The sequence below is a fragment of the Salmo salar genome, unplaced genomic scaffold (assembly GCF_965601325.2).
Source record: "Salmo salar unplaced genomic scaffold, fSalSal1 ptg000322l, whole genome shotgun sequence".
Taxonomy (NCBI): domain Eukaryota; kingdom Metazoa; phylum Chordata; class Actinopteri; order Salmoniformes; family Salmonidae; genus Salmo; species Salmo salar.
The window spans coordinates 447,501-470,000 of record NW_027675349.1 but is presented as its reverse complement, the minus strand read 5'-3'; the positions used below and the strand labels follow the sequence as shown (position 1 = coordinate 470,000).

The 22,500-nt window shown below is 40.3% G+C and overlaps 1 protein-coding gene across 1 annotated transcript in view; it reads right to left on the bottom strand.

Moving 5' to 3' along the window:
* LOC145875728 (NLR family CARD domain-containing protein 3-like) overlaps positions 1–20,074 on the bottom strand; it is a gene marked incomplete at its 5' end in the record, with an annotated part of 26,603 nt that extends 6,529 nt beyond the window's left edge. Inside the window, 4 exons of the mRNA XM_082971553.1 lie at positions 814–987; positions 5,512–5,690; positions 17,675–17,855; positions 18,282–20,074. Coding sequence (XP_082827679.1) covers positions 814–987; positions 5,512–5,690; positions 17,675–17,855; positions 18,282–20,074 — 2,327 coding nt within the window. The remainder of the gene's footprint in view (positions 1–813; positions 988–5,511; positions 5,691–17,674; positions 17,856–18,281) is intronic.
* Between the last annotated feature and the right edge of the window lie 2,426 nt (positions 20,075–22,500).

Here is a 22,500-nt window from a genome sequence, read left to right as displayed (position 1 = left end):
GTCTTGTCTTTAAAATGGTGTAAAATAGTCATATGTTTGAGAAATTGAAGTTTTTGCATTTTTGAGGTTTTTGAATAACGCGCCACAGGATTACACTGGCTGTTACGTAGGTGGGACGATTTGGTGCCACCTGCCCTAGAGAGGTTAAAGAAGTCATATGTTTCCTGACCAATTCACTCATAGTGTATTAAATTAGTCAAAAGTTTAGTATTTGGTTCCATATTCTTTGACTGCAATGACTACATCAAGCTAACCTCTCACCATTACCAATAACAGAGGATACAACAAAACATGCTAACCTCTCACCATTACCAATAACAGAGGATACAACAAAACATGCTAACCTCTCACCATTACCAATAACAGAGGATACAACAAAACATGCTAACCTCTCACCATTACCAATAACAGGCTACAACAAAACATGCTAACCTCTCACCATTACCAATAACAGAGTCTACAACAAAACATGCTAACCTCTCACCATTACCAATGACAGAGGCTACAACAAAACATGCTAACCTCTCACCATTACCAATAACAGAGGCTACAACAAAACATGCTAACCTCTCACCATTACCAATAACAGAGGCTACAACAAAACATGCTAACCTCTCACCATTACCAATAACAGAGTCTACAACAAAACATGCTAACCTCTCACCATTACCAATAACAGAGTCTACAACAAAACATGCTAACCTCTCACCATTACCAATAACAGAGGATACAACAAAACATGCTAACCTCTCACCATTACCAATAACAGAGACTACAACGAAACACTTGTTGACCAACTACAGGAATACTGACCTCAGAGTCTCCAGTCTGCAGTGTGGATCCTCCAGTCCAGCAGAGAGCAGTCTGACTCCTGAATCCTTCAGGTCATTGTTACTCAGGTCCAGCTCTCTCAGGTGTGAGGGATTTGAACTGAGAACTGAGGCCAACACTTTACAGGATGTGTCTGTGAGTTTACAGCCAGTGAGTCTGCCAACACAGAAGAAATACAATGACAGACAGGTTGTATTAAAATGATACGCTTAGCTTTCTCTGTTTACACTGTTACCCGTTTACAAATACTGTGTTGGGTTTGACCTCAGAGCTGAGACCAGAGAAGCACAGCCTTCCTCTGTGACTAGACAGCCTGACAGCCTGCAAAGAGTCAAATCATATTAAAACCACCCTGCTATTCTTTGGTGGTGAAAATAGTGGCAGTATATTTCTTCAACATATTCAGATACATCAGTGTCCTGAAACCTGCCATATCTATTCAGAAATGAATGTATCATATTATAAATTACAAATTAACAACGTTTTGCCTGCAGATAGAAACATGTATAGTACAAATATTTGCGTAGACTGGCCAGACCAGTTTAAAAGCAGTATCTGTCAAAAGACAGACAGTGAGGTATCAGATTTAGATTGTATTGAGTATACAGTCCACACCATATCTATTTTGACAGTGAAGATAACATTTTAAATGTGGCTCTAAACTCCAACAATTTGGATTTCAAATCAAATGTTTCATATGAGGTGACAGTATATAATGTCACCTTTTATTTGAGGATATTTTCATACATATCTGTTTCACCATTTAGAAAAATGAAAGCACTTTATGCATCTAGTCCCCCTATTTAAAGAAGTCATATGTTTCCTGACCAATTCACTCATAGTGTATTAAATTAGTCAAAAGTTTAGTATTTGGTCCCATATTCTTTGACTGCAATGACTACATCAAGCCTGTGACTGCCATGATTGAGAAAGATCATGAATAATAATGAGTGAGAGAGGTACAGAGGCTACAACAAAACATGCTAACCTCTCACCATTACCAATAACAGAGACTACAACAAAACATGCTAACCTCTCACCATTACCAATAACAGAGGCTACAACAAAACATGCTAACCTCTCACCATTACCAATAACAGAGGATACAACAAAACATGCTAACCTCTCACCATTACCAATAACAGAGGCTACAGCAAAACATGCTAACCTCTCACCATTACCAATAACAGAGGCTACAACAAAACATGCTAACCTCTCATTTCTTCAAAAAGCATAATGCATTAACAACATTACAGTTTAGGAGCAATTCAATCATCTTTTAAATATTATACCAATTAATTATAACAAATAAACTCAATACTTGGTTCAAACAAGGATATTACACAAACATACAGTCAATAATACAGTAGAAAAATAAGTCTATATACAATGTGAGCAAATGAAGTGAAATAAGGGAGGTAAAGGCAAAAAAAGGCCATGGTGGCAAAGTAAATACAATATAGCAAGTAAAACACTGGAATGGTAGATATGCATTGGAAGAAAGTGCAAAGTAGAAATAATGGGGAGCAAAGGAGCTAAATAAATAAATACAGTAGGGGAAGAGGTAGTTGGGGTAAATTATAGATGGGCAATGTACAGGTGCAGTGATCTGTGAGCTGCTCCTACAGCTGGTGCTTAAAGCTAGTGAGGGAGATAAGTGTTTCCAGTTTTAGAGATTTTTGTAGTTCGTTCCAGTCATTGGCAGCAGAGAACAGGAAGAAGAGGCGGCCGAAGGAGGAATTGGCTTTGGGGGTGACCAGGGAGATATACCTGCTGGAGCGCGTGCTACAGGTGGGTGCTGCTATGGTGACCAGCGAGCTGAGATAAGGAGGGACTTTACCTAGCAGGGTCTTGTAGATGACCTGGAGCCAGTGGGTTTGGCGACGAGTATGAAGCGAGGGCCAGACCACGAGAGCGTACAGGTCGCAGTGGTGGGTAGTACAGTGGGGGGAAAAAGTATTTGATCCCCTGCTGATTTTGTACGTTTGCCCACTTACAAAGAAATGATCAGTCTATAATTTTAATGGTAGGTTTATTTGAACAGTGAGAGACAGAATAACAGCAAAAAAATCCAGAAAAACACATGTCAAAAATGTTATACAATTATTTGCATTTTAATGAGGGAAATAAGTATTTGACCCCTCTGCAAAACATGACTTAGTACTTGGTGGCAAAACCCTTGTTGGCAATCACAGAGATCAGACGTTTCTTGTAGTTGGCCACCAGGTTTGCACACATCTCAGGAGGGATTTTGTCCCACTCCTCTTTGCAGATCTTCTCCAAGTCATTAAGGTTTCGAGGCTGACGTTTGGCAACTCGAACCTTCAGCTCCCTCCACAGATTTTCTATGGGATTAAGGTCTGGAGACTGGCTAGGCCACTCCAGGACATTAATGTGCTTCTTCTTGAGCCACTCCTTTGTTGCCTTGGCCATGTGTTTTGGGTCATTGTCATGCTGGAATACCCATCCACAACCCATTTTCAATGCCCTGGCTGAGGGAAGGAGGTTCTCACCCAAGATTTGACGGTACATGGCCCCGTCCATCGTCCCTTTGATGCGGTGAAGTTGTCCTGTCCCCTTAGCAGAAAAACACCCCCAAAGCATAATGTTTCCACCTCCATGTTTGACGGTGGAGATGGTGTACTTGGGGTCATAGGCAGCATTCCTCCTCCTCCAAACACGGCGAGTTGAGTTGATGTCAAAGAGCTCTATTTTGGTCTCATCTGACCACAACACTTTCACCAGTTGTCCTCTGAGTCATTCAGATGTTCATTGGCAAACTTCAGACGGGCATGTATATGTATTCTTGAGCAGGGGGACCTTGTGGGCGCTGCAGGATTTCAGTCCTTCACGGCGTAGTGTGTTACCAATTGTTTTCTTGGTGACTATGGTCCCAGCTGCCTTGAGATCATTGACAAGATCCTCCCGTGTAGTTCTGGGCTGATTCCTCACCGTTCTCATGATCATTGCAACTCCACGAGGTGAGATCTTGCATGGAGCCCCAGGCCGAAGGATATTGACAGTTCTTTTGTGTTTCTTCCATTTGCGAATAATCGCACCAAATGTTGTCACCTTCTCACCAAGCTGCTTGGCGATGGTCGTGTAGCCCATTCCAGCCTTGTGTAGGTCTACAATCTTGTCCCTGACATCCTTGGAGAGCTCTTTGGTCTTGGCCATGGTGGAGAGTTTGGAATCTGATTGATTGATTGCTTCTGTGGACAGGTGTCTTTTTTACAGGTAACAAGTTGCGGTTAGGAGCACTCCCTTTAAGAGTGTGCTCCTAATCTCAGCTCGTTACCTGTATAAAAGACACCTGGGAGCCAGAAATCTTTCTGATTGAGAGGGGGTCAAATACTTATTTCCCTCATTAAAATGCAAATCAATTTATAACATTTCTGACATGCGTTTTTCTGGATGTTTTTGTTGTTATTCTGTCTCTCACTGTTCAAATAAACCATTAAAATTATAGACTGATCCTTTCTTTGTCAGTGGGCAAACGTACAAAATCAGCAGGGGATCAAATACTTTTTTCCCCCACTGTATATGGGGCTTTGGTGACAAAACGGATGGCACTGTGATAGACTGCATTCAATTTATTGAGTAGGGTATTGGAGGCTATTTTGTAAATGACATCGCCGAAGTCGAGGATCGGTAGGATGGTCAGTTTTATAAGGGTATGTTTGGCCGCATGAGTGAAGGATGCTATGTTGTGAAATAGGAAGCCAATTCTAGATTTAACTTTGGATTGGATATGCTTATAGTGAGTCTGGAAGGAGAGTTTACAGTCTAACCAGACACCTAGGTATTTGTAGTTGTCCACAAGTCAGAAGCGTCCAGCGTTCTAAGTCAGAAGCGTCCAGAGTAGTGATGCTGGACGGGCGGGCAGGTGCAGGCAACGATCGGTTGAAGAGCGTGCATTTAGTTTTACTTGTATTTAAGAACAGTTGGAGGCCACGGAAGGAGAGCTGTATGGCATTGAAGCTCGTCTGGAGGTTAGTTAATACAGTGTCCAAAGAAGGGCCAGAAGTATACAGAATAACACCAATAACAGAGGGGGCCTGATCTTTGTGCCTCTGTAACTTTCTCATTCATCATTATTCACGATTCATTCATGATTATTCATAATCATGGTAGCATCCACATGAATGTAGAAGTGTTCAGAAACATCTTCTATTCTTACTGACAATACAAGTGAAGTGACTCCAAAATGACAGGATATTATTCACCAATCAGTTTCTTTTTGGAAAAACATCATCCAAAACACAACCAAAACAAACTGAAAAATGAATTCAACAAGTTTGTAGAATCACAAGCTTGATGTAATCACTGCAGGCATGGAATATGGTACAACTACTAAACTTATGACTACTTTAATACAATATAAGTGAATTTGTCCAAATAATTAAGACTTCTTCAAATAGGAGAATTAAGTACAGAAAGTGCTTTAATTTGTAAATGGTAAAACAGCTATGTATGAAAATACCCTCAAATAAAAGGTGACATTCTGTACTGTCACCTAATATGAAACATCTCAAATCCAAAATGCTGGAGCATAGCACCAAATTTAAAACTGTAAGCTTCACTGTCCAAACACATCTGGTGTGGACTATGTGTGCCTGGTAAACACATGTGGATCTGGTGAACAGTTATCACTTGTTGACCAACTACAGGAATACTGACCTCAGAGTCTCCAGTTTACAGTGGGGATTATCCAGTCCAGCAGAGAGCAGCTTCACTCCTGAATCCTTCAGGTCATTGTTACTCAGGTACAGCTCTCTCAGGTGTGAGGGGTTTGACCTCAGAGCTGAGACCAGAGAAGCACAGCCTTCCTCTGTGACTAGACAGCCTGACAGCCTGCAAAGAGTCAAATCATATTAAAACCACACTGCTATTCTTTGGTGGTGAAAATAGTGGCAGTATAATTTTTCAACATTTTTCAGATATCAGTGTCCTGAAACCTGCCATATCTATTCGTAAATTAATGTATCATCATTAAAAATGACAAATGATCAAAGTATTGCCTGCAGATAGAAACATGTATAGTACAAATATTTGAGTAGACTGACCAGACCAGTTTAAAAGCAGTATCAGTCAAAAGACAGACAGTGAGGTATCAGATTTAGATTGTATTGAGTATACAGTCCACACCATAGCTATTTTGACAATGAAGCAAACATTTTAAATGTGGCTCTATACTCCAACATTTTGGATTTCAGATCAAATGTTTCATATGAGGTGACAGTATACAATGTCACCTTTTATTTGAGGATATTTTAATACATACAGTTGAAGTCAGAAGTTTACATACACCTTAGCCAAATACATTTAAACTCCATTTTTACAATTCCTGACATTTAATCCTAGTAAAAGTCCCCTGTCTTAGGTCAGTTAGGATCACCACTTTATTTTAAGAATGTGAAATGTCAGAATAATAGTAGAGAGAATTGATTTATTTCAGCTTTTATTTCTTTCATCACATTCCCAGTGGGTCAGAAGTTTACATACACTCAATTAGTATTTGGTAACATTGCCTTTAAATGGTTTAACTTGGGTTAAACGTGTCGGGTAGCCTTCTACAAGCTTCCCACAATAAGTTGGGTGAATTTTGGCCCATTCCTCCTGACAGAGCTGGTGTAACTGAGTCAGGTTTGTAGGCCTCTTGCTCGCACACGCTTTTTCAGTTCTGCCCACAAATTTTCTATAGGATTGAGGTCAAGGTTTTGTGATGGCCACTCCAATACCTTGACTTTGTTGTCCTTAATCCATTTTGCCACAACTTTGGAAGTATGCTTGGGGTCATTGTCCATTTGGAAGACCCATTTGTGACCAAGCTTTAACTTCCTGACTGATGTCTCGAGATGTTGCTTCAATATATCCACAATTTTCCTGCCTCATGATGCCATCTATTTTGTGAAGTGCGCCAGTCCCTCCTGCAGCAAAGCACCCCCACAACATGATGCTGCCACCGCCGTGCTTCACAGTTGGGATGGTATGATGGCTGTGTGGTCCCATGGTGTTTAGACTTGCGTACTATTGATTGAACGTGTTACCTTCAGGCGTTTGGAAATTGCTCCCAAGGATGAAGCAGACTTGTGGAGGTCTACAATTTTTTTTTCTGAGATGTTGGCTGATTCCTTTTCATTTTCCCATGATGTCAAGCAAAGAGGCACTGAGTTTGAAGGTAGGCCTTGAAATACATCCAAATTATGTCAATTAGTCTATCAGATGCTTCTAAAGCCATGACATAATTTTCTGGAATTTTCCAAGCTGTTTAAAGGCACAGTCAACTTAGTGTATGTAAACTTCTGACCCACTGGAATTGTGATACAGTGAATTATAAGTGAAATAATCTGTCTGTAATCAATTGTTTCAAAAATTACTTGTGTCATGCACAAGGTAGATGTCCTAACCGACTTGCCAAAACTATATAGTTTGTTAACAAGAAATTTGTGGAGAGGTTCAAAAACACGTTTTAATGACTCCAACCTAAGTGTATGTACACTTCCGACTTCAACTGTATGTGTTTCACGATTAAAAATTAAATTCTGATGATGCCATGATTAAGAAAAATCATGAATGAATCATGAATCTGAATGAGTGAGAAAGTTAAGAGGCTAAAACAAAACATGCTAACCTCTCACCATTACCAATAGCAGAGGCTACAACAAAACATGCTAACCTCTCACCATTACCAATAGCAGAGGCTACAACAAAACATGCTAACTTCTCACCATTACCAATAACAGAGGCTACAACAAAACATGCTAACCTCTCACCACTACCAATAACAGAGGCTACAACAAAACATGCTAACCTCTCACCAATACCAATAACAGAGACTACAACAAAACATGCTAACCTCTCACCATTACCAATAACAGAGGCTACAACAAAACATGCTAACCTCTCACCATTACCAATAACAGAGGCTACAACAAAACATGCTAACCTCTCACCATTACCAATAACAGAGGCTACAACAAAACATGCTAACCTCTCACCATTACCAATAACAGAGGCTACAACAAAACATGCTAACCACTCACCATTACCAATAACAGAAGCTACAACAAAACATGCTAACCTCTCACCATTACCAATAACAGAGGCTACAACAAAACATGTGATCAGAATTCAGGTGACTGGGATCTGGAGAGTGAGCTGCGTTCAGGGGGATCTATGTGTTTGAGAGTGTGAGCTGGAAGCAGACGTTACACCATCCACCATTTTAATATTGGGCAAAACACAACCCAAAACACAACCAAAACAAACTGCAAAATCAATCAACGAGTTTGAGTCACAAGCTTGATGTAGTCGCTGCGTTCAAGGAATATCGGATCAAATACTCAACTTGTGACTACTTTAAGACACTATGAGTGAATTGGTCAGAAAACATATGACTTCTTTAAATAGGGGGACTAGATACATAAAGTGCTTTAATTTTTCTAAATGGTGAAACAGATATGTATGAAAATATCCTCAAATAAAAGGTGACATTATATACTGTCACCTCATATGAAACATTTGATCTGAAATCCAAAATGTTGGAGTTTAGAGCCACATTTAAAATGTTATCTTCACTGTCAAAATAGATATGGTGTGGACTGTATACTCAATACAATCTAAATCTGATACATGTACCAATAACAGGGGATACAACAAAACATGCTAACCTCTCACCATTACCAATTTATTTATTTATTTCACCTTTATTTAACCAGGTAGGCAAGTTGAGAACAAGTTCTCATTTACAATTGCGACCTGGCCAAGATAAAGCAAAGCAGTTCGACACATACAACACAGAGTTACACATGGAGTTAAACAAATGTAACCCTCTCACCAGGCTTGAATATGACTCTCACAACATTAACATATGTAGAGTATCTCAGCAGCATGGGATGTTAGGTGAGAAGGACATCTCCAATAAGAATTCCTATTGTAAACTATCTAGGGTTATGACAATAGGGTATTAACTTCAGATGAAATGATTATAGGTTTCTGTTATTGAATCAGGATAAACCATCCCATGCATTAAATTGAAACAATTAATGACTCCACCAAGGCAACATACATAACGTTCCATAGGTGTATTAAAACATTTTCAACCACAAATACATGTTCAGACACAACATCAAAAGAAATTTAAAAAATAATAAACCCCAATGAGTCGTGCACAACCCGTGTCCAAATTAAGCACCTCACATTGTGGTTACTCACTACTTGGTAGATATTCCCTCAGCGAAGTATGGCAGTTCCATGCAGGTTTCCTCACAAAGTCCAAGGCAAGCACAGCTACCCATGCAGACAGTACTCCTTAGCCGTAACCGATATCCCCATGGCAACACGAACTCGTTAAGCTTCCCAAGCAATTATCTCCCGGTGTCACACGATGCTAGGCTAACCTCTAGGCTGGCTAATACCTCCACGACGAGTCGGTAGCTTCAGTCTTTACTAAGTTTTAACTAAATTATAACAACTCTTTTATTAAATAAAACATGTATTTCCCTTCATGTCTTAGTAGCTATGGGTTTTGTTGTAGTTCTGTCGTCTTCTTTTATAATTTTTCTTCACCAACCGTCCTGAGGTAAAACGTCCATCCTTTCATCAACGTCTTTTCCCCTCCCGTTAACCAGGTCAACTCCCATTGGCCACAACTTAACAAGCGACCTTATTGGTCAAAACGTAAACTTCAAAGTAAAACAAACTATTCACTTATACATTAAATAAATATTTCTTCAAAAAGCATAATGCATTAACAACATTACAGTTTAGGAGCAATTCAATCATCTTTTAAATATAATACCAATTAATTATAACAAATAAACTCAACACTTGGTTCAAACAAGGATATTACACAAACATACAGTCAATAATACAGTAGAAAAATAAGTCTATATACAATGTGAGCAAATGAAGTGAAATAAGGGAGGTAAAGGCAAAAAAAGGCCATGGTGGCAAAGTAAATACAATATAGCAAGTAAAACACTGGAATGGTAGATATGCAGTGGAAGAAAGTGCAAAGTAGAAATAATGGGGAGAAAAGGAGCTAAATAAATAAATACAGTAGGGGAAGAAGTAGTTGGGCTAAATTATAGATGGGCTATGTACAGGTGCAGTAATCTGTGAGCTGCTCTGACAGCTGGTGCTTAAAGCTAGTGAGGGAGATAAGTGTTTCCAGTTTTAGAGATTTTTGTAGTTCGTTCCAGTCATTGGCAGCAGAGAACTGGAAGAAGAGGCGGCCGAAGGAGGAATTGGCTTTGGGGGTGACCAGAGAGATATACCTGCTGGAGCGCGTGCTACAGGTGGGTGCTGCTATGGTGACCAGTGAGCTGAGATAAGGGGGGACTTTACCTAGCAGGGTCTTGTAGATGACCTGGAGCCAGTGGGTTTAGCAACGAGTATGAAGCGAGGGCCAGACAACGAGAGCGTACAGGTCGCAGTGGTGGGAAGTACAGTGGGGGAAAAAAGTATTTGATCCCCTGCTGATTTGGTACGTTTGCCCACTGACAAAGAAATGATCAGTCTATAATTTTAATGGTAGGTTTATTTGAACAGTGAGAGACAGAATAACAGCAAAAAAATCAAGAAAAACACATGTCAAAAATGTTATACAATTATTTGCATTTTAATGAGGGAAATAAGTATTTGACCCCTCTGCAAAACATGACACAGTACTTGGTGGCAAAACCCTTGTTGGCAATCACAGAGGTCAGACGTTTCTTGTAGTTGGCCACCAGGTTTGCACACATCTCAGGAGGGATTTTGTCCCACTCCTCTTTGCAGATCTTCTCCAAGTCATTAAGGTTTCGAGGCTGACGTTTGGCAACTCGAACCTTCTGCTCCCTCCACAGATTGTCTATGGGATTAAGGTCTGGAGACTGGCTAGGCCACTCCAGCACCTTAATGTGCTTCTTCTTGAGCCACTCCTTTGTTGCCTTGGCCGTGTGTTTTGGGTCATTGTCATGCTGGAATACCCATCCACAACCCATTTTCAATGCCCTGGCTGAGGGAAGGAGGTTCTCACCCAAGATTTGACGGTACATGGCCCCGTCTATCGTCCCTTTGATGCAGTGAAGTTGTCCTGTCCCCTTAGCAGAAAAACACCCCCAAAACATAATGTTTCCACCTCCATGTTTGACGGTGGAGATGGTGTTCTTGGGGTCATAGGCAGCAATCCTCCTCCTCCAAACACGGCGAGTTGAGTTGATGTCAAAGAGCTCCATTTTAGTCTCATCTGACCACAACATTTTCACCCAGTTGTCCTCGGAATCATTCAGATGTTCATTGGCAAACTTCAGACGGGCATGTATATGTATTCTTGAGCAGGGGGACCTTGCTGGCGCTGCAGGATTTCAGTCCTTCACGGCGTAGTGTGTTACCAATTGTTTTCTTGGTGACTATGGTCCCAGCTGCCTGACATCCTTGGAGAGCTCTTTGGTCTTGGCCATGGTGGAGAGTTTGGAATCTGATTGATTGATTGCTTCTGTGGACAGGTGTCTTTTTTTACAGGTAACAAGTTGCGGTTAGGAGCACTCCCTTTAACCTGTTTAGGATAGGGGGCAGTATTTTCACGGCCGGATAAAAAACATACCCTATTTAATCTGGTTATTACTCCTGCCCAGAAACTAGAATATGCATATAATTGTTTGATTTGGATAGAAAACACCCTAAAGTTTCTAAAACTGTTTGAATGGTGTCTGTGAGTATAACAGAACTCATATGGCAGGCCAAAACCTGAGAAGATTCTAAACAGGAAGTGCCCTGTCTGACCATTTCTTGGCCTTCTATAGCCTCTTTATCGAAAACAGAGGATCTCTGCTGTAACGTGACATTTTCTAAGACTCCCATAGGCTCTCAGAAGGTGCCAGAACGTTGAATGATGACTGCAGTCCCTGGCTGAAAAACAGTAGCGCATTTGGATAGTGGTCGATGTGAGAACAATGAAACGGGCGAGCGCATGCACGTGAAGAGTCCATTTTACATTTTCAGTCTTTGAACGAAAACGACGTCTCCCGGTCGGAATATTATCGCTAATTTACGAGAAAAATCGCATAAAAATTGATTTTAAACAGCGTTTGATATGCTTCGAAGTACGGTAATGGAATATTTTATATTTTCAATTTTTTTGTCAAGATATGCGCCGGCGCGTCACCCTTTGGATAGTGTCTTGAACGCAAGAACAAAACGCCGCTATTTGGATATAACTATGGATTATTTGGAACCAAAACAACATTGGGTGTAATCTAGAAGTCCTGGGAGTGCATTCTGACAAAGAACAGCAAAGGTAATCCAATTTTTCTTATAGTAAATCTGAGTATGGTGAGTGCCAAACTTGGTGCGTGTCAAAATAGCTAGCCAGGATGGCCGGGCTATCTACTCAGAATATTGCAAAATGTGCTTTCACCGAAAAGCTATTTTAAAATCGGACATAGCGATTGCATAAAGGAGTTCTGTATCTGTAATTCTTTAAATAATTGTTATGTTTTTTGTGAACGTTTATCGTGAGTAATTTAGTAAATTCACCGGAAGTTTCGGTAGGTATGCTAGTTCTGAACGTCACATGCTAATGTAAAAAGCTGTTTTTTGATATAAATATGAACTTGATTGAACAAAACATGCATGTATTGTATAACATAATGTCCTAGGAGTGTCATCTGATGAAGATCATCAAAGGTTAGTGCTGCATTTAGCTGTGGTTTTGTTTTTTGTGACATATATGCTAGCTTGAAAAATGGGTGTGAATTATTTCTGGCTGGGTACTCTCCTGAAATAATCTAATGTTTTGCTTTTGTTGTAAAGCCTTTTTGAAATCGGACAATGTGGTTAGATAAAGGAGAGTCTTGTCTTTAAAATGGTGTAAAATAGTCATATGTTTGGGATTTTTGAGGACTTTGTAATTCGCGCCACACCATATCATTGGATATTGGAGCGGTGTTCCGCTAGCGGAACATCTAGATGTAAGAGGTTTTAAGAGTGTGCTCCTAATCTCAGCTCGTTACCTGTATAAAAGACACCTGGGAGCCAGAAATCTTTCTGATTGAGAGGGGGTCAAATACTTATTTCCCTCATTAAAATGCAAATCAATTTATAACATTTCTGACATGCGTTTTTCTGGATGTTTTTGTTGTTATTCTGTCTCTCACTGTTCAAATAAACCATTAAAATTATAGACTGATCCTTTCTTTGTCAGTGGGCAAACGTACAAAATCAGCAGGGGATCAAATGCTTTTTTCCCCCACTGTATATGGGGCTTTGGTGACAAAATAGATGGCACTGTGATAGACTGCATCCAATTTATTGAGTAGGGTATTGGAGGCTATTTTGTAAATGACATCGCCGAAGTCGAGGATCAGTAGGATCGTCAGTTTATAAAGGTATGTTTGGCAGCATGAGTGAAGGATGCTATGTTGCGAAATAGGAAGCCAATTCTAGATTTAATTTTGGATTGGAGATGCTTATAGTGAGTCTGGAAGGAGAGTTTACAGTCTAACCAGACACCTAGGTATTTGTAGTTGTCCACATATTCTAAGTCAGAACCGTCCAGAGTAGTGATGCTGGACAGGCGGGCAGGTGCAGGCAGCGATCGGTTGAAGAGCATTTAGTTTTACTTGTATTTAAGAGCAGTTGGAGGCCACGGAAGGAGAGTTGTATGGCATTGAAGCTCGTCTGGAGGTTAGGTAATACAGTGTCCAAAGAAGGGCCAGAAGTATACAGAATAACACCAATAACAGAGGGGGTCTGATCTTTGTGCCTCTGTAACTTTCTCATTCATCATCATTCACGATTCATTCATGATTATTCATAATCATGGTAGCATCCACATGAATGTAGAAGTGTTCAGAAACATGTAATATTCTTACTGACAATACAAGTGAAGTGACTCCAAAATGACAGGACATTATTCACCATTCAGTTTCTATTAGGAAAAACATCATCCAAAACACAACCAAGACAAACTGCAAATGCATTCAACAAGTTAGTAGAATCACAAGCTTGATGTTATCACTGCAGGCATGGAACTAAATACTAAACTTATGACAACTTTAATACAATATAAGTGAATTTGTCCGAATATGTACAACTTTTTCAAATGGGAGAACTAAATACATAAGGTGCTTTCCTTTCTTAACAGTAACACAGCTATGTATGAAAATACCCTCAAATAAAAGGTGACATTCTGTACTGTCACCTAATAAGAAACATTCTACCTCATATCCAAAATGCTGGAGCATAGCACCACATTTAAAACTGTAAGCTTCACTGTCCAAACACATATGGTGTGGACTATGTGTGCCTGGTAAACACATGTGGATCTGGTGAACAGTTATCACTTGTTGACCAACTACAGGAATACTGACCTCAGAGTCTCCAGTTTACAGTGGGGATTCCCCAGTCCAGCAGAGAGCAGCTTCACTCCTGAATCCTTCAGGTCATTGTTACTCAGGTCCAGCTCTCTCAGGTGTGAGGGGTTTGAACTGAGAACTGAGACCAGAGAATCACAGCCTTCCTCTGTGACTAGACAGCCTGACAGCCTGCAAAGAGTCAAATCATATTAAAATCACACTGCTATGCTTTGATGGTGAAAATAGTGGCAGTATCATTTTTCAACATATTCAGATATCAGTGTCCTGAAACCTTCCATATCTATTCGTAAATGAATGTATCATCATTAAAAATGACAAATTATCAAAGTTTTGCCTGCAGATAGAAACATGTATAGTACAAATATTTGAGTAGACTGACCAGACCAGTTTAAAAAGCAGTATCAGTCAAAAGACAGACAGTGAGGTATCAGATTTAGATTGTATTGAGTATACAGTCCACACATATCTATTTTGACAGTGAAGATAACATTTTAAATGTGGCTCTATACTCCAACATTTTGGATTTCAGATCAAATGTTTCATATGAGGTGACAGTATACAATGTCACCTTTTATTTGAGGATATTTTAATACATACAGTTGAAGTCAGAAGTTTACATATACCTTAGCCAAATACATTTAAACTCAATTTTTACAATTCCTGACATTTAATCCTAGTAAAAGTCCCCTGTCTTAGGTCAGTTAGGATCACCACTTTATTTTAAGAATGTGAAATGTCAGAATAATAGTAGAGAGAATTGATTTATTTCAGCTGTTATTTCTTTCATCACATTCCCAGTGGGTCAGAAGTTTACATACACTCAATTAGTATTTGGTAGAATTGCCTTTAAATGGTTTAACTTGGGTTAAACGTTTCGGGTAGCCTTCCACAAGCTTCCCACAATAAGTTGGGTGAATTTTGTCCCATTCCTCCTGACAGAGCTGGTGTAACTGAGTCAGGTTTGTAGGCCTCCTTGCTCACACACGCTTTTTAATTCTGGCCACAAATGTTCTATAGTATTGAGGTCAGGGCTTTGTGATGGCCACTCCAATACCTTGACTTTGTTGTCCTTAAGCCATTTTGCCACAACTTTGGAAGTATCGTTGGGGTCATTTTCCATTTGGAAGACCCATTTGTGACCAAGCTTTAACTTCCTGACTGATGTCTCGAGATGTTGCTTCAATATATCCACAATTTTCCTGCCTCATGATGCCATCTATTTTGTGAAGTGCACCAGTCCCTCCTGCAGCAAAGCACCCCCACAACATGATGCTGCCACCGCCGTGCTTCACAGTTGGGATGGTATGATGGCTGTGTGGTCCCATGGTGTTTAGACTTGCGTACTATTGATTGAACGTGTTACCTTCAGGCGTTTGGAAATTGCTCCCAAGGATGAAGCAGACTTGTGGAGGTCTACAATCTTTTTTTCTGAGATTTTGGCTGATTCCTTTTCTTTTTCCCATGATGTCAAGCAAAGAGGCACTGAGTTTGAAGGTAGGCCTTGAAATACATCCAAATTATGTCAATTAGTCTATCAGATGCTTCTAAAGCCATAACATCATTTTCTGGAATTTTCCAAGCTGTTTAAAGGCACAGTCAACTTAGTGTATGTAAACTTCTGACCCACTGGAATTGTGACACAGTGAATTATAAGTGAAATAATCTGTCTGTAAACAATTGTTTCAAAAATTACTTGTGTCATGCACAAAGTAGATGTCCTAACCGACTTGCCAAAACTATAGTTTGTTAACAAGAAATTTGTGGAGTGGTTGAAAAACACGTTTTAATGACTCCAACCTAAGTGTATGTACACTTCCGACTTCAACTGTATGTGATTCACGATTAAAAACGAAATTCTGATGATGCCATGATTAAGAAGAATCATGAATGAATCATGAATCATAATGAGTGAGAAAGTTACAGAGGCCACAACAAAACATGCTAACCTCTCACCATTACCAATAACAGAGGCTACAACAAAACATGCTAACCTCTCACCATTACCAATAACAGAGACTACAAGAAAACATACTAACCTCTCACCATTACCAATAACAGAGGCTACACAAACATGCTAACCTCTTACCATTACCAATAACAGAGGCTACAACAAAACATGCTAACCTCTCACCATTACCAATAACAGAGGCTACAACAAAACATGCTAACCTCTCACCATTAGCAATAAAGGAGGCTACAACAAAACATGCTAACCTCTCACCATTACCAATAACAGAGGCTACAACAAAACATGCTAACCTCTCACCATTACCAATAACAGAGGCTACAACAAAACATTCTTACCTCTCACCATTACCAATAACAGAGGCTACAACAAAACATGCTAACCTCTCACCATTACCAATAACAGAGGCTACAACAAAACATGCTAACCTCTCACCATTACCAATAACAGAGGATACAACAAAACATGCTAACCTCTCACCATTACCAATAACAGAGGATACAACAACACATGCTAACCTCTCACCATTACCAATAACAGAGGCTACAACAAAACATGCTAACCTCTCACCATTACCAATAACAGTGGATACAACAAAACATGCTAACCTCTCACCATTACCAATAACAGAGGGGGTTTGATCTTTGTGCCTCCGTTTCTCATTTATCATCATTCATGATTCATTCATGGTTATTCATAATCATGGTAGCATCCACATGAATGTAGAAGTCACTGACAATAGAAGTGAAGTGACTCCAAAATGACAGGACATTATTTACTAATCAGTATCCATTAGGAAAAACATCATCCAAAACACAACCAAGACCAACTGCTAATGAATTCAACAAGTTAGTAGAATCACAAGCCTCACTGCAGGTGTCAGGAATCCCGCTTCCTGAGTCTGTTTCTGCCTGAGCTGACTGTTTTTTGTTTGGTGTCTAAGGGTGCGTTCAGAAACCTATCTGGTTGCTAGGCGACGAAGTTAGGCGGGAGATCTAGTGATTACCATACACCTGCATCTCATCAACCTTCTGCACACCTGGTCCTGATCATCACCTCTTCATAAGCCCTGAGCTGACATCCATTCCCTGCTGGATCGTTAGCAACGAACAGCCTCATGTTTCCTGAGCTAGTCTTGTTGTTTTGTTCTTGTTACTGGTTACTCTGTCTACAGTCATCCTCCCGGAACATTCAACTCCCTTGCCTGGCCGTCGGTGGATACAGTGACGTCATTGAATCCACCCATCTACTCTCATCAACTCACTTCCGCTGCCGCTCCGTCTCCTGGATCACTCAAATTACACATCAAGACTACCAATAAATAGTCACCTTCATTTTACTCACCTGGTCTGCTTCTGGGTTCTGTCTTAGAGAAACGTGACAGCAGGCATGGAATATGGGACAACATGCTAAACTTATGACTACTTTAATACACTATAAGTAATATGTCCGAATAATTACGACTTTTTCAAATGGGAGAACTACATGCATAAAGTACTTTCATATCTGATAATACTGACCTCAGAGTCTCCAGTTTACAGTGGGGATTCCCCAGTCCAGCAGAGAGCAGCTTCACTCCTGAATCCTTCAGGTCATTGTTACTTAGGTCCAGATCTCTCAGGTGTGAGGGGTTTGAACTGAGAACTGAGGCCAACACTTTACAGGATGTGTCTGTGAGTTTACAGCCAGTGAGTCTGCAAACACAGAAGAAATACAATGACAGACAGGTTGTATTAAAATGATACGCTTAGCTTTCTCTGTTTACGCTGTTACCCATTTACAAATAATGTGTTGGGTTTGACCTCAGAGCTGAGACCAGAGAAGCACAGCCTTCCTCTGTGACTCCACAGCCTGACAAAGAGATCATGACTTCAAACACATTGTTAATTTAGTGTAGAAGGACAATGGCAGATGCATTTGGTTAATTCTCCCAAACAACATATAGATTCTTCTTCTGTCTCCTAGAGTTGTATGGTCATATTGTTATACTAATGTGAAAATCAATGCATTTATTCAATGTTTTCAATATAATATTAAACACATATTATAATGCATATTTTTCTTTAACCTGAATATTTCTTCCTGATGATTAGTTTTTATATGTCATTTTATGTACTCACAGAAATGCACTGGAGTCTTTGAACACTGGCAGCAGCCTCAGAAGACCTTCCTCTGATCTGGAGTATTTCTTCAGGTCAAACACATCCAGCTCCTTTTCTGAAGTCAGCAACACAAAGACCAGAGCTGACCACTGTGCAGGTGACAGGTTGGGTTTTGAGACACTTCCTGAGCTCAGGTAGCTTTGGATCTCCTCCACTAGAGAATGGTCATTCAGTTCATTCAGACAGTGGAACAGATTGATGCACCTCTCTGGAGAGGGATTCTCCCTGATCTTCTCCTTGATGTAGTTCACTGTGTCTTCATGGGTCTTTGAGCTACTTCTTGTCTTTGTCAGTAGACCTCGTAAGTGCTTCTGATTGGACTTCAGTGAGAGGCCCAGAAGGAAGCGGAGGAAAAGGTCCAGGTTTCCCATCTCACTGTGTAAGGCTTTATCCACAGCACTCTTGTAGAAAGAAACTTCAGGCTTTCTGAACAGCGCAGAAAGGTTCCTGGATGTTGATTGTGGTTTGTCCATTAGATTCTCATTGTTGTTGATGAATGAGAGGAACACATATACAGCAGCCAGAAACTCCTGAATGCTCAGATGCACGAAGCAGTACACCTTGTCCTGGTACAGAACACATTCCTCTTTAAAGAGCTGTGTGCACAATCCTGAGTACACCGAGGCTTCATTGACATCAATGCCAGCCTCTTTCAGGTCTTCTTCATAGAAAATCAGATTGCCATTCACAAGCTGTTGAAAAGCCAGTTTTCCCAGTGACAGAATGCTGTCTTTATTCCAGTGTGGACCTGTCTCTTCTTCCCCAAGATACTTTTCATTCTTCTGTTTGGTATAAAACTCCACAAGGTGTGTGTACATCTCAGTCAGAGTCTTGGGCATCTCTTCTCTCTTATGTTTCAGCATGTGTTCGAGGACTGTTGCAGAAATCCAACAGAAGACTGGAATGTGGCACATGATGTGGAGGCTCCTTGATGTCTTTATGTGTGAGAGGATTCTGCTGGCCAGGTCCTCATCACTGAATCTCTTTCTGAAGTACTCCTCCTTCTGTGGGTCATTGAACCCTCGTACCTCTGTCACCTGGTCAACACACCCTGAAGGGATCTTATTGGCTGCTGCAGGTCGGGTAGTTATCCAGAGGAGAGCAGAGGGAAGCAGATTTCCCTTGATGAGATTTGTCAGCAGAACATCCACTGAGGTTGACTCTGTGACGTCCCAACAGATCTTGTTCTTCTGGAAGTCTAGGGGCAGTCGGCACTCATCCAGACCATCAAAGATGAACACAACTTTGTACTTGTCGAAGTTTGACATTCCTGATTGTTTGGTTTCCATTGAAAAGTGATTAAGAAGTTCAATCAAAGTGTGTTTGTCCCCTTTCATCAAATTCAGCTCCCGGAAAGGGAATGAAAATATAAATTGGACATCCTGATTTGCTTTTCCTTCAGCCCAGTCCAGAATGAACTTCTGCACAGAGACTGTTTTTCCAATGCCAGCGACTCCCTTTGTCAGCACAGTTCTGATGAGTTTGTCTTGTCCAGTTAAGGGTTTGAAGATGTCGTTACATTTGATTGCAGTCTCTGGTCTTGCTTGTTTCCTGGTTGTTGTCTCAATCTGTCTCAGCTCATGTTCATTATTGACCTCTCCTGTTCCTCCCTCTGTGATGTAGAGCTCTGTGTAGATCTGATTGAGAAGTGTTGGGTTTCCTTGTTTAGCGATCCCCTCAAATACACATTGAACCTTCTTCTCTAGATTAGATTTGAGTTCACGTTGGCAAATCACAGCAAGCTCATCTGAATGAAGAAATAACACAGAGGATATTAATATTACGTCTGTTTTAATGCCTACAGTATTGTAGGACTGTTATAACATTTTAAATCATAATCATTTATTCTCTTAACTGTCTATATAAATGTGTAAATGTTTTCATAATGCATTACAGACTGGTGTGACTGATTATATTATTATTGGTATTATTGATGGTATTATTAATGTTGTCTCTCTCTCTCTCTCTCTCTAAATTAATCAACACAACACATCCCTGCTGCAACTTGATGAGGTCACTAGGTGTTGTGTTAAGGCTGCTACAATATCATTGAGTTACACAGCTACTTTAGCTGTACTTTAGCCACAGCTTTTAAATGTTATAAAACAGCATTCATCATGAGGCAGACAGATCTTACATTTCTCCAGTGTGTCAGCAAGCTCCTTCTGGTTCATTTTCCTCAGGACGTGCAGTGTGATCTTCAGAGCCCCCTCTCTGGCACTGCTCTCCTGCTTCTCATCTTCAGCATCCACCACTTCCTTATCCTGCTTCTGACTCTCATAGCCTTCTGGGAGTTCTGGACTAAGAATCCTCTTGAACATCTTCAGCTCGTTCTTCACAAATGTCGTCATTTTCTCTTCAAGCAACTGAAATAAATCAAGTAAATAAGTTAAGCAAGAGAAGAAATGCTTTCTCATTAACACATTAATGAATAATTGACAGATCAACTTTACTTGAAGTAAACTAAAACAAATGTTAATAACAGGATCACATACACTGAATATAGAGTCCAGGTCTGTTTGATGACTCTGGGAAGACTGACCACTGAGAATCTCTGACTCTGATCTCTCCTGTTGGTTTCTGTGGACAAAACATGAGATTACAGTACACACACACACACACACACACACACACACACACACACACACACACACACACACACACACACACACACACACACACACACACACACACACACACACTGTTTTAGGACTATGAAAATGGACTAAAGTATTAGCCTATGGATTATGAAAACAACCAAAAGAAATGTGAAAATGGGAGAGGAGAAATGACTAGAGACAGTGTTGTTTAACTCACTGACCATGACCCATGAGTTCTTCTTACCTTTGTTCAGTAGAAAAGTCTCCCTCTCTAAACTTCATAGGAGGATCCATAGACTGGTCACTCTTCATGGACACACAGCTGGGTACAGGGGAGGCTGGTCTCTCCTGCTTGATTGGTCTTCAACACAACAGAGACAAACATTACATCTCTCATCTACTCTGATCTCAGATGGGGAAACAAGTGTTTCATTCCAAAATGCTATATATCCATTTTCAGAAATGTTGGGAAATGTAATTTTATTGTTTAAAGAAATTATTAAACCACTGCAAGGCTTTATAAAGGCTTCTAACGTTTGTAATTTCCACTTCAAAATGTCAGACTTGATTTGATGAAAAAAATGGATCAACCACTACAAAAAATGTCCCTTAATTTACAATCCACACGAACAAACACATTTGCTGCTGTTTTCCTGCTGTGAGAAACTGGGTCAAATTAAGAGATGGCATCTGTAAGTGCATTCATCTAAAGATATCTAGGTGAGACAACCACATATCACAGTCAAATATACAGGATACCAACATTCCATTCCTGTTAAACAATGGATATACAGCATTTAGCAACAAAACACATTTTCACACACACATCTAAAATCTTGAACAGTTATATAGAATGTACCCATAAGAAATACCTTCTGATTAACAAACGTTTTAGAATATACATTCTTAAACAAAATAGTCAGCTCACCTCTTAGCTTTGGTATCATGTCCCCCAGAGACACTCATTTTAGAGGCAGGACCCCCCTCCTCTCTCTCCCCAGAGAGACTCATTTTAGAGGCAGGACCCCCCTCCTCTCTCTCCCCAGAGAGACTCATTTTAGAGGCAGGACCCCCCTCCTCTCTCTCCCCAGAGACACTCATTTTAGAGACAGGACCCCTAAACAGAGATCCAGCATGTTGGTTGTGGTTAACACAGTGACCCCTAAACAGAGATCCAGCATGTTGGTTGTGGTTAACACAGTGACAACTAAACAGAGATCCAGCATGTTGGTTGTGGTTAACACAGTGACAACTAAACAGAGATCCAGCATGTTGGTTGTGGTTAACACAGTGACAACTAAACAGAGATCCAGCATGTTGGTTGTGGTTAACACAGTGACAACTAAACAGAGATCCAGCATGTTGGTTGTGGTTAACACAGTGACAACTAAACAGAGATCCAGCATGTTGGTTGTGATTAACACAGTGACAACTAAACAGAGATCCAGCATGTTGGTTGTGGTCAACACAGTGACAACTAAACAGAGATCCAGCATGTTGGTTGTGGTTAACACAGTGACAACTAAACAGAGATCCAGCATGTTGGTTGTGGTTAACACAGTGACAACTAAACAGAG